This window comes from Chenopodium album, chromosome 17, assembly GCF_948465745.1.
Source record: "Chenopodium album chromosome 17, dcCheAlbu1.1, whole genome shotgun sequence".
Taxonomy (NCBI): domain Eukaryota; kingdom Viridiplantae; phylum Streptophyta; class Magnoliopsida; order Caryophyllales; family Amaranthaceae; genus Chenopodium; species Chenopodium album.
Genome location: NC_137850.1, coordinates 50845236 through 50857378, shown reverse-complemented (window position 1 = coordinate 50857378; position 12143 = coordinate 50845236). Strand labels below are relative to the sequence as shown.

At 36.1% G+C, this 12143-nt stretch overlaps 1 protein-coding gene across 2 annotated transcripts in view; it reads right to left on the bottom strand.

Moving 5' to 3' along the window:
* Positions 1 to 367: 367 nt before the first annotated feature.
* LOC145590145 (serine/threonine-protein kinase TOR-like) overlaps positions 368 to 12143 on the bottom strand; it is a 29498-nt gene continuing 17722 nt past the window's right edge. For both annotated transcript variants that reach the window (XM_081646893.1, XM_081646894.1), the window contains exons 33-57: positions 11563 to 11672; positions 11216 to 11389; positions 11049 to 11114; positions 10075 to 10143; positions 9884 to 9994; positions 9370 to 9510; positions 9036 to 9164; positions 8786 to 8951; positions 8496 to 8710; positions 7348 to 7554; positions 6486 to 6599; positions 6200 to 6403; positions 5904 to 5984; positions 4519 to 4593; positions 4352 to 4418; positions 4109 to 4269; positions 3834 to 4007; positions 3610 to 3738; positions 3432 to 3515; positions 2315 to 2376; positions 2174 to 2246; positions 1942 to 2076; positions 1576 to 1749; positions 1226 to 1497; positions 368 to 610 (exon numbers count right to left, since the gene is read on the bottom strand). In XM_081646893.1, coding sequence (XP_081503019.1) covers positions 592 to 610; positions 1226 to 1497; positions 1576 to 1749; positions 1942 to 2076; positions 2174 to 2246; positions 2315 to 2376; positions 3432 to 3515; positions 3610 to 3738; positions 3834 to 4007; positions 4109 to 4269; positions 4352 to 4418; positions 4519 to 4593; positions 5904 to 5984; positions 6200 to 6403; positions 6486 to 6599; positions 7348 to 7554; positions 8496 to 8710; positions 8786 to 8951; positions 9036 to 9164; positions 9370 to 9510; positions 9884 to 9994; positions 10075 to 10143; positions 11049 to 11114; positions 11216 to 11389; positions 11563 to 11672 — 3212 coding nt within the window. In that variant the 3' untranslated portion in view covers positions 368 to 591. The remainder of the gene's footprint in view (positions 611 to 1225; positions 1498 to 1575; positions 1750 to 1941; positions 2077 to 2173; positions 2247 to 2314; positions 2377 to 3431; positions 3516 to 3609; positions 3739 to 3833; positions 4008 to 4108; positions 4270 to 4351; positions 4419 to 4518; positions 4594 to 5903; positions 5985 to 6199; positions 6404 to 6485; positions 6600 to 7347; positions 7555 to 8495; positions 8711 to 8785; positions 8952 to 9035; positions 9165 to 9369; positions 9511 to 9883; positions 9995 to 10074; positions 10144 to 11048; positions 11115 to 11215; positions 11390 to 11562; positions 11673 to 12143) is intronic.

Genomic DNA, 12143 nt, shown 5'->3' with positions numbered 1-12143 from the left:
TGGACCTTGGCAAAGGAAAATAGGGAACAGTATACTCTGATTAATTAATAACCAGTTTATTCCAATTTAGATGTCACATTGTTGGTCTAAATTCAATAAATGTCACTACACAACTCCAAAAGAGGATGTGGTTTAAAGATAGATTACCACTGATTAAAAATCAAATGTTGCGTACAATGCCAATTATTCCCAAATCAAGCAATCCAAGTATCGATACAAAATTTAAAGTTTTAGTAATCTATAGGCACAAAGGTCATTGATGTTGATGATACTCCATATGAAATATTTGTGGCGCATTTTGAAAACTAAACTCTAGGGTACGGTGAGTAAATATTTGCAAAATATCAATCCCTACATTAGTCCACGGTTGTAGAAAATAGTAAAATTTGGTCAGAAGGTAAACACATCTTCTACAAGAGCTTGTATTATTGCATTATGAAATTTCTGTACAAATAATGCTACAACATCATATATATACATGGTGAGAATGTGAGATCTATACAACCTCTGATGCAATGATACAAAAATGAGGAAAGAAAAGGAGAAGAATAAACATATGTACACCATAAACAACATACAATTGATTGCTGCTCACCAAAATGGGCACCACCTGGAAAGATGGAACGCGTATGTTAGCCAAAGAATGAGATCAAATGAAGACAGACTTATAATTATTATTCCATTTATTTCCAGTAAAATTGCAGTGAAGGAAAAAGAAAAAGATAGGTGGGTAAAATGAGTCAGTATTTCAAAACAGAAGAAGAATTAATAAGAGTTCAAAATGAGTTACATGTAGAAAAATATTAAGCGCATGAGATCCTATTTGGTTTTAGTGGGTTCATTTCAGGTAATTATCCCTTCCTAATTGATCTCAAGGGTCTAATTGTGCAACCCACACACACTGAAGATAAAAAAGAACTGGCATCTTCAGCAAAATATAGCCAACCCCTGATGCACTCCCACATTCAACAGGAAAAGAAAAATTTCAAAGCAAGCACCAATTACGTTTATAATATTATGCACCTAATTCGATTAAATAATTACTATCGAATCTTTGTGAAAAAGTGATTCAAGTTCCAAAAAGATGGAAACAATCCAAAATTTAGTTCTGGCATATCTCATATTCTCATCGATTTCTCACCTGTTAGGGTTTTTTTTTTTAATTTATTTTTTTTTTGGGGGGGGGGGGGGCATAAATTTACAGTAAAAAGATTAGGATTCATACCCGACGTAATTTTGGCATAAATTCTCATATGAAGTAGCCTGATCTATCAATTTTTGAACCTGTAGTTTGACAGACAAGCCATGTTCAACTTCACGGGAATCTCCTGATGCAAAGTTACTAGTCTTACTACTATCTGCTGCACCTTGGCCTGCAACTGTAGAAGCAGAAACCGTGGAAAAGTCACGCCCTGTAAGCTTGTTACTCATCCGAGCCATAACCATCACAGCACGCTCATTCAGAACCTCATTAGCATCACCGAGTTGATTAACAGCCTAAGGCAGCAAAATAGAGAAGATTAGATCAATATCAGAGGGTTACACCAATCCAAAAAATTGTGGGATTCCCCAAACCTGTAGTAGTTCTCTCTCTCGTACTCCTCGCTGAGGATGTGAAAGGTTATTACTTGAAGAAGGTTCTTCACCGTTCACGGCAGAAGGGATATGTGCACTTGCAAGAGTAGAGATTTGTGGGACTTCATTGAAGTTGAAAAGACGCCAATTTATAAGAGGATCGTGAACAAAAGCCTAAACCCAAAAGGTGAACAGTGGGTTACAGAAGCATCATATTTCACGCAAATGGTGAACCCAAAGGGAGCAGAGAAAATCAAAACAAGCTAACAAAGCTCCTAAACCACATGGTGCAAAAAAAATCCAGTGTTTGTAATTTGTATACTAACAGGCAGGAAATATTTACAAAAACAATACTGGTCTTTCTACCTCCATCATAGCCATGACACTGTCCTTGTTTGTTCTAAGAACTTGCATCACATTTTCACATGTTGTGCGGAAGGTACCCTCTATTCCACTGACTTCCATGGCTTTTACAAGCATTCTAGTCAAGCGAAAAGGCACCTGCACATTATACAATAGGTCAATTACATGCAATTCACAGATCAGAAATCAGAGATTTTATAGCCAGTCACCCGAAAGAAAAGAAAACACATTGCACCTTTTCAGGGAATTTTTCTCTGTTCATCGATGCTTCAAAGCAGTCCCCAAAATCAATATGCAAGATTTTCCCACTGAGAAATTGTAAAGTTAATTATTGTCTACATAATACTAGCTTTATAAGCTACACTAAATACTATACCTGTAACGATGTAGCATAAGGTTACTTGGGTGTCGATCACCCAAGCCAAGAAGGTAGCCGACCTGGTAGACATTCAATGCAAAAACATAAGTTTTTTTTTTTTTACCAAATAGATCACGGGATCAAACAAAAATTTCATGTTGTCATTTTAAAGAAAAAGTAAATCATCAGTACTATTTAGTAATGTTACTCACTTAGACTCTGGTACCCATGTCTATTGTCCAACACGGGTACGTGTCCAAGTGTTTGACTTGGCTATTTGTGAAATCCCATGAGTTTGAACTAAAATGAAGTGTCGTAAGTGTCCTACCCATGTCCGAGTGTAAGGGTACGACACGGGTACTTCAAGTGAAATGAAGAGTGAGTAGCATTAAATCAACTGTAGTGATGATAAAAAGGATTACAGGCCCAACACAGAAACCTTGGAGGTTCACACCTGATTTTATTTGCTTTGTTTTAGTAACTGATATTGGTAGTGATAATCAGACAAGGTCAGTCGTTAGGTCAACCGGATCAAAGGCAGAACCAGAACTGGTAGTTTGTGCATACAATTATTGCATTATTAAGTATACTGAGTTTTCTGCAACAATGTAAACAAACATGTTTGTTTCTTTCTTATCATAATTGAGTTAATTCATTTGGAATAATAAATAAGTATTTATCAGTGTTTTATTTTTTTTCACCCGGTGATACATGCAGCTTCAATATAACGTTTTCCAAGACCCGCCTTTTTTCCACCTCGGGTTTATCTTCACCTATTCTGTCAATTATTTTTCGTGGATCAGTCCCAAAGGAACTCCAGCTTGGGTGTAGGAAAAAGGTGTTGCCAATACAACGTCACGATAATAGCTAAGGATGGTGTCAAGCAGTCTTTGATGCATTAAGAAGTCGCACTTAGGACTTGGGTGTAATATGTCTGACATAGATAAAATTGCAGCTTCAGACTCATGGTGAATACTTGTGACGAAGTTTATCCACTTACTGTCCCAAGATTTGCATGGTAAAGTACTAGAATGGGAACAAAATCTAAATATGTAAATGGAGGCAATAATTGTTCTTGGTGAGAATAGATGCTTAATAACCTCATATATGTAAAGAAGCGGAAAGCAAAGCATACCATGCTCATCACTGCTAAACTTCTTGTATAATTAGTTCGCCTGTACAGCCAGACTTCTGACGTGCGACTTTTCAACCAAAGTACCTGTCACAATATATTCAAGTTATCAGGATTAAAACAGAAATGAGAGGTAAAAAAAGCAAGATGAATTATTTCAGATTACTAGACAAGTACATACCTTTGCTAAATCATTTCCTTCGGTATTTTGCAGAGCATATTCAAATACTTCGACTTTGGATATGAGTGGTAAATGGTCATAATCTGGCGCAAAACTGAGCATCAACCTGTGTTCTTGATTTAAGGTGATCTGATAACCATTAAAACGAGAACCATTTTGGAGATCAGAGAATAAGTTAATAATGCATGAGCAGTAAAAGAAAATTTCAGTCAGCTTCAATTAACCTTTCTAGCATCCCTGTACTCTCTTATGAGGTGATGTAAAGTATCACAATTAGGCACCCATCCAATTAGCCCACTATTCGGAGACAAAGGAATGACAGAATATCGTTGGATGGAAAGATCTTTTTCCGAGGTTTTACGAGCATTCTCAAGAAGAGTATTCACCAAACCAAAAAGCTGAAAAAGATTCAACCATGTAATTAATTGCCTGCAGAAGAGGCTTTATCTTCAACAAAGCAACATATTGTACACAAAAAACAATAATTATGTAGATTTACCTGCATGACACGTTCATCTTGACGTAGGTCTTCATGTCCCTTGAGCAAGAAAGCATAGTCATCTCCATCACTCCCATGAATGGTCAACTTACGAGGCCGTTGTTTAGAGGTCATTACCGTAAGTTGAGGTGCAAATGACTTAATAGTCACCACTGGTGCATCTAGAATATCGAAGCCAACACAAGTATTACGTTAATAGTTAAGACTCCTAAATTTAGCTATGAGTCATACAATAGCACTCACCAGCACGATAGGTTCCAGGAACGGCAAGTTCCAAATTACGACAACTAAGCAACTCTGGCGAAACTGACTGTTCATGGAAATATGGAGATTCAAAGAATGCCATAATTAACACTTAAAATATACATTGACATTATAGTAAATTTTAATTGCTAGAACATGAACCCTGCCTGCAAGTCTAGGGTAGTAAGTGACTGAAGCTGCCTATCTATCCGTCGAAAGACATGATAATAAAGGTCCCAGGCCTGGCAAAAAGAAAATATGCATTAGATACACAATGGGTTGAACAAATTACATCACCCTCAAGCAATTAGTAAATTTTTTTTGAAATACTTGAAAACTTCTAATAAAAATTCAGGTTAGATGCAGGCACAAGATAGCAAGTGCATGCGATCAGGCAAGATGATGCATATGCCAGCTTCAATTCCCAAATGGTTCTAATGTAGTACAACAAATGATTCCTGGCAACACATCTTAAAAATTTGAAGAGAAGTATGAACAAATGATTTATTAGAGAAAATTAAATCATGGATACCAGCTAACAATTTCAAGCGCAATCAGCAGGGAGTATGATAGTTTCAACCTAATACCACATGCAGCTACGCAGCGGAGCCATGGATGAGGCAATGAGAACAATAAAAAATCTATCATACACAACAAGAGTACAGGTGGTCCTCCTCTCATTCCAGGGGGATTGGATGAAGGAAAAGTGGGCATGACCCAAGTAATTTATTAGTCATCTGGGTCTCATTTGTCATAAAAGTGTACTATCGTTAACTGCCTGCAATTGGCATTGGATATTAATTGTGTTAAGACACAGGTAGTCTGAGGAAACATATGTCACCTGCTCTGACAAAAATGTAATTAAATCACAAGAGCCCTAAAGCTTTTTTTCATACTCAGATAAGGAAAAGCACCAACAAAATAGTTTTCAAAGTGAAACAAACTAAGAACACATAAACCAAGCTGAGCCTTACCAGCTCAAGGCCTGGCTCAGCTACGTTAGATCTGCTAAAGCGAAATAATGCTCGACACAAGCCTCGATCGAGCAGAGCTCACCAATGGGAATGATATTATTCTATAATTGTGAATTGTGAAAATAAATTTGCTAAACGGGAAAATAGATTTTTATTCATATACTACCTTTGTTTCATATTTTTTGCAACTTTGTGGTATTATTTGTGAGATATAAAATATTCAAAAGTTGCAAAAAATATGAACGGAGGTAGTAAAAACTATTTATAAGGAAATTGACTATCAAGTTTGCCGAATACTCTCTTTATCCTGAATTGGTTTGGTGGTGATTCAAAATTCAAATTGAAACAATTCAGATGCCCCAACTAATTACCATTCTGGGACACCTAAGACAAACTTTAGAGCACTTGAAGCAGGGAAGTACCTCTTCCTGAATCAAAAGAACATGCTAAAATAGTAGGCGCTAAAGAAATAGACTTTAGCAAGTTCTAGGACAATCCTAGTCATGAAGATTTCTTTGGTTGGCAGATAAAATGTCTGACGTCTTGAATGAAAAAGCAAGGCTTGCTCTCTAGTATACCTGAGTAAGTTCTGCATCTTTCCCAGTTCTCTTGTATCTCATGCAGCATTCATAAGCTTGAAGCAAGTCCTGGCGATATGTCTGGAGTGCAAAAAATTGAATTATCTTGCTTGTATACAAGGATGTTTGTCATGTAAATTGCGCAAAACAGTAGTTTTTTTTAATTTATTATTTTATTTTAGGAATTTCTCACTTTGCAATCTAGAAGTCAAGTGAAATTATAATAAAGAAGATAAACTGACAATTTGCTTGAACTAAAAAGATTGTGTTGATGCAATTTATGAAGAAAAGGCCACCTGAATGAAGGTCATCTCGTTAATGGTAGTGTTATCCCTCATGGCACCTTCCTCCAACATCTCATGCAATGGTTCAAGGACCTTTAACATTCCCCCTATATTGTGTTCACCAAAATAGAGACGACTAGCTTCTTCCAATCCTTCATGCCACATTTCATGCCATAATATTGCCACCCTAATTAGCTCCTTTGATACTAGTTGAGCCTGTACACAGAATCAAATTATGTATAGGTAAATTACGAAAATACCAACTGAAAATTAAACATAATACCATTTCCATATTTACCTCATCAACAAGTGCACTGCTATGTTGACGTACTTTGTCAACTACTTTTTGAGCAGCAGCTCTACGTAGGTCACTTATTGATTTGCATGCCACAAGAAGAGGATACATAAGAGCCTGCGCAAAAATTATAGAAATGAGCAATGGCACACACACATAAGAAATTAACAAGCACAAGAAGAGAAATGGGACCATAATTAGAAGATTAATTTAAGAGTTCACCAGCATAGCCGTACACCAAGAAAACTACTTTTGCTAACAAAATCTGTGCCAAGACTTGGATAGTCTATGAAATCTTGTAGAACAATTCTATGAGCTACTTTTTTTAGTTGCAGCACTTACTTTAACCTTGCTAACAAACAACTTTAGCCATCAACAACTATCACTATCTATTAGACTAATCCATATTTTACATTATAAATAAACATATTATGGTCAAAGTTAATACATGGATAGCGTAAAAGTGAATGATGCAGCTAATAAACAGAGGTAGTAAATTTAGAGCCATAAGATTAGGTAATTTAAGGTAATCCCAAATCACTTGTAAATTAGTTCAGAGCACTATATCACAAGGTATATAAATCTCTAGCAAACAAAGAAAAAGCAAAAACTTAAATCATTCACACACCGACACCAAGAACCCTCTGAAAAAATGCTTAGCTAGTTCTTATAATCAATTATATGCATTTTTCTCTTTAAAATGTTTAGCTAGTCCTCAAAAAAAAAAAAAAAAAAATGAGGCTTTTTTTTTTTTAATCGTTATCAGGCCAGTAAATGTACTTAACAGCTCCAGTAATACGTATCTTTCAACAATTTTGTTATAATCATAGCACTGGCATTATTATGAATTATAATAAAGGTGAACCTGAGGATGGTTTTGTCCAATCCGCACTAAAAGAGATTGTATGAGTTCTCTAACAGCATGATTGTTAGAATGTATCCGGGCAATAATTTGAGGTAAAACAACCAGCCAAGTGTCTATGCTGACAAGTTGAAATCCCCTTTGAAGAGCCATTTGAACCTCAGCAGTTGACCCATGATTGAACCACAGAGTAAGAAGACGGAGTATGTCCTGTACAGGAAAGGAAGTTTGGTCATGTGTCTCATAAAGTCGATTCATACAAAGAAAACTTTGGATACGGAAGGACAAACAAATACTTAGACTGCAGAATGAGAAATGCCACATCATAACACTCACAAAGGTCATTAAGTCATAATGAAAGGAGAGTTAAGAAAGAAAAGGTTCATTCACCCAAAGCAGGACCATGTAGCTTATAAGTTACCAAATTTGAATAACACAAGAGACAATAGATACTTTAGAAAACACGATAAGCAGAAAATAAAAATCTACACTTGCTAAGAATACACACTAAAGTGAAGATTTTCACAGAAAATTTTTTCCTCCATAATATTGCCATTTTTTTTTATTATTATTATACTACCTCTGTTCTTTTTTGTTAGAACTACTATTCTTGCTAAAAACCTTTGACCATCTATTGCTACTTATAATCGTTTGAATGTGTGATCCAAATATAAATTTTTCATAATATACTATGCGCAATTCAAGATATGATTGGTCAAACATGTGCGTTGGAGACCGCACAAAATGCAAGTGAGTTGAACAAATGGAAGGAGTATTTCCCAAAAAGCATTTATGACTACACTATCTCCTATGAAATAATAAAAAAAAAATTAAAAAAAAAAAGTTAAAATATTTTTTCCTCCACTACCACATCTCATTAATTAAATGAACCAACTTGTATTTATTATAACCGTATTGCTCCTCATTGTATTTTTAATTTCCTAAGCTGGTTGTCTAAGCAGGATTAAAAAAATAGCAATGGATGACCAATATAAATTGAGTAAATTTCAATTCATTTCTGAGCATTAGGGCATTAAATAGTATAACAAAAAACCAAAATGTGTAATTCACCAAACCTCGAAATCTCAACTTCTTTAAGGGCATTATAGACAGATACAAGGCTCAAGCAGTACTTTGGCATTAGAATCTACCTGCAAACTGTCATCAACATCTTTAGAATTTGCGGCACATGCTATAGAGTGGAAGTATCCAGTGACAGCTGCAACAACAAACTGCCCTACTGTACTTGCATAACCTCTAAGAGTATAATGTGACATCACGGCTGTATTAAATAAAGCCCAAGAGTGCCAAGCTTTCCCCCAATTAGGTGCACACTGCGTAGCTTTTCCTAATGAACCAATTATGTCTGCAAACGATAGTAGATTAAATCATCACAAAAAATGTTCAACAAATTTATCATCTATCCACAAAATATGGCTACCTTGAATGGATTCGTCATCAAGTATTGGAGTGAGTTCGCGTTGCCAAGTGCCAAGTTTGAGATATACACGGGCAACAAGAGGAGTGGCTGGTGTAGAAGCATTTATCAATGATGTTTGAGAGGTGGGCAGAATACTTGACACACTAGAAAGTTCGTTGGCCAAACCCTGCATACATTTAGATATGTGGGTTAATTTACAGCCACAGCTTGTTTTCTAGTCAGCCTGGACTATAATGAGATCTCATGGTACCTGCAATCTTGCAAATGCATCCCGTCGCTTGTGATCCTCCCCAAGTGACCATAAATATTTCAAGTACGCAAGCATCACTTGAGGAGGTCCACGGTAATGTACATTTCTCGGAGATGTTTCAGGGTCATACTAGACAAAAGTGAGACAGCAAAAACCATTAATAATAACGGAAGTTTATAAAATGAAAAATTTTGATCGTATAAGTTACTGCAGATTTATAAATGAACTGTATGCACATCATTTTTAAATGTTGTACAAATATAATTATACTTGTCGTTGAGATAACCGAGAATTTTCAAATATTGTAATGGATATTAAATGAATGCACCGCTACCTGAAGAAGTTTAATTAATGTGGATTTGGCTTGATTGATCCGTCCACTTTTTCGGCACAGAGAAGAAAATTTCAACCATGTTTCGGTGTCTTCGGCTGGAGGTAGGACAAGTGCTCTTACTACCAACAGATGTTGCCAAACCTACAGATCCAAGTGTACAGAAGTTAAAAACATACTTTCAAATTCCAAACACAATAATAAATCTTAGATATTGGCAATAGGTACTTTCTCAGTCAGCTAGAACAGAACTATAACAACAATACTCTACGCAACCAAAACTAAAATGGAAGAACAGGAAAGGCATTGTGGCTAACACAGTGAGTAACATGTATTTTTGGAAAAATGCTGGCAGATTTTTGATGTGTCAATTTGGTACTATAAAATAAGATCATTAAAAAGCTTAAATTGAGCTTATTGGACTCAGCAAGCTCTATACCAAACCCTAGAGTTTTTTAGGTAGGTGGAACAGACTGCTATACTTGCTGCAAAAGAGACTGAAAAACAACAGATAAACCTCAATATTACGCTTCACTCCATGTATGCGTTGAGTCCACATATTCCGTATAAGTGTACGGCGCCCCTCTGCGACTGGATTACCAACAGGTAGAGTACAATAATCAATCACCTGGCCAATAGGAATTTGATAACAGTGATTAGAAAATAATAAAATAAACCTCTAAATTTTGAATAGGATTGCTCAATTACCTCCTCTAGTTCTGACAATTGTTGAACACGGACCATATTGCTGTATGCGCGCTCATAACTCTCGAGAACCTATAAATAAGAGTTTTGGTTATATTAGGAACATACTTAACAAGTAGGAGGTTCATGCTTTCCATAAAGTCCCCAGTAAATAGAAGCTATGTGACTCAGACTCTTCATTTTACCTCAAGTACCTGTGTCGGACCCTCGACACTCATGGATATGACACTTTATTTTAGTTACAAATGCATAATTAAAGATATTAAAAGTTCAAGTTATGCTAGGCAACACAAAAAAAACAGAGGAAGTAGTATCCTAAACATTGGTAGCCAACGCAGACCTCCTCTTTTCACTTATTGCATGCCAAGCAACCAAGCCTGGGCAGTGAGCAGATTATAATTCAACATCCACAAGGGAATGTAAACTAATGCATCCACCCCACAATAGAAATCTTGTACCCAAAGGGGCCTATTTATCCAAATACCAGAAAGTCACCCCAAATCACATTAAATGCAAGCTGGCTTTCATGTGATTTGGCTCACATTTATGCAGATGGGAGTAGCTTATATTGGATGTGGACAAATAAGTTCTATTGCATAAAAACTCGTTAACTACAAGTTTTCTGCAAATCAGAAATCAACCTTTACTTTGGATTCAGAATCTAAGGCTTTGTGGTTCAAATTGACCTTTTCTGGTGTCTACTAATTTCTAATCATTACCTTCCCTGTATTTTTTTCACTCCATTAGTTAATCCTAGCAATTTCCAGAACTTCAGCCTTTTTTAAGAGCTTGTATATCTTATATCTACATATTGCCTGGTAGTTAACCCTTGCAAGAACAAGTAGCATTGATAGACATTCGGCGCAAGATAGGCCATAATTTTTCTAGCATCAAAACAAGATATGGGTAGCTTTGTGAATTCATTTTGCTTGGTAAGGCATTCTTATAAGGAAAGCAATTCCTGAATTAGACATTACCAGAGCTGCCAGCTCTGTGGCCAAGCACTTTCTTGCCCTCTCAACATATTCTCGAGCTTCATCATACTGAAAAGGAAGGAAATGGAGATCGTGTCAAGAAAAAAAAAATAGCAAATATTAAATAAATTCATTTGATACAGCAAGATAAAAAAAGATGTAAAACCCACCTTTCCACGCCGAACAAATAAAACAGCCCGAAAGAATGTACCGTTACTGCTTCCATCACCAGTAGCAGATGTATTTCCCAAAACACGAAATTTTGTTTCATCACCATCGTCAAGGCTTTTAACATATTCTTCCATTTGATTCCACTCACCCATGTTCCAAGCTGCACTGGCAGCCTGGAAAAGTAACCCCGGTTAAGATAAAAAGGAAATATAGTGCACCAAAGCAGCATTAAAAATTCCTTTCTCTAACACTTATGAGCTCAAAAATAAATTTGAAAAAATTTCTGTAGGAAAATAAGGCAAGACATTGATCCAACGAATTCAGAAAAAGAACTGAAGAAACTAACCATTGGTGCCATTTCCAATCTAGCTGCTTGCTCAGCTGGAGTCCAATAATCCTTACACAGAGTGTGAAGCTCTTCCCAACGGGCAAGTGCTGCAAGGCACCTCATTCTCCCTGCAAAAACCAAAAGAATTAGAGATTTAACTTTCTAATCAATGCATTAATAATGCAGGAGGGCTCTGTGTGAAAGTTGGACAAATGACAGATAGGTATATTATTGAATTACATCACAAGTCTGAGACTCTCAACATGGTACAAATACTAATAGCAAAACTAAAAGTACCATCGTACCAAATTCACATGAATCATATTGACATACATTAATGTTCAGGCCTCTTTGGTTTGCAGGAAGTGAAGGGCAAAAAATACTAGAGATACTAATATCAAAGAGATTTGCTATTTGGCTGATGCCTTACTGTCAGAAAATGACGAGAATGCATGGTATGTTACGTATGTTATTTTCAGATTATGAAGAGAATCCATAACATGAAAGTTGTGCCCCCGCACCACATATACTTTTAAAATAACAAGGATAATAGATGTTAGCTGCATACAAGCAGAACTAGAAATTAGTCAATTAAAGCG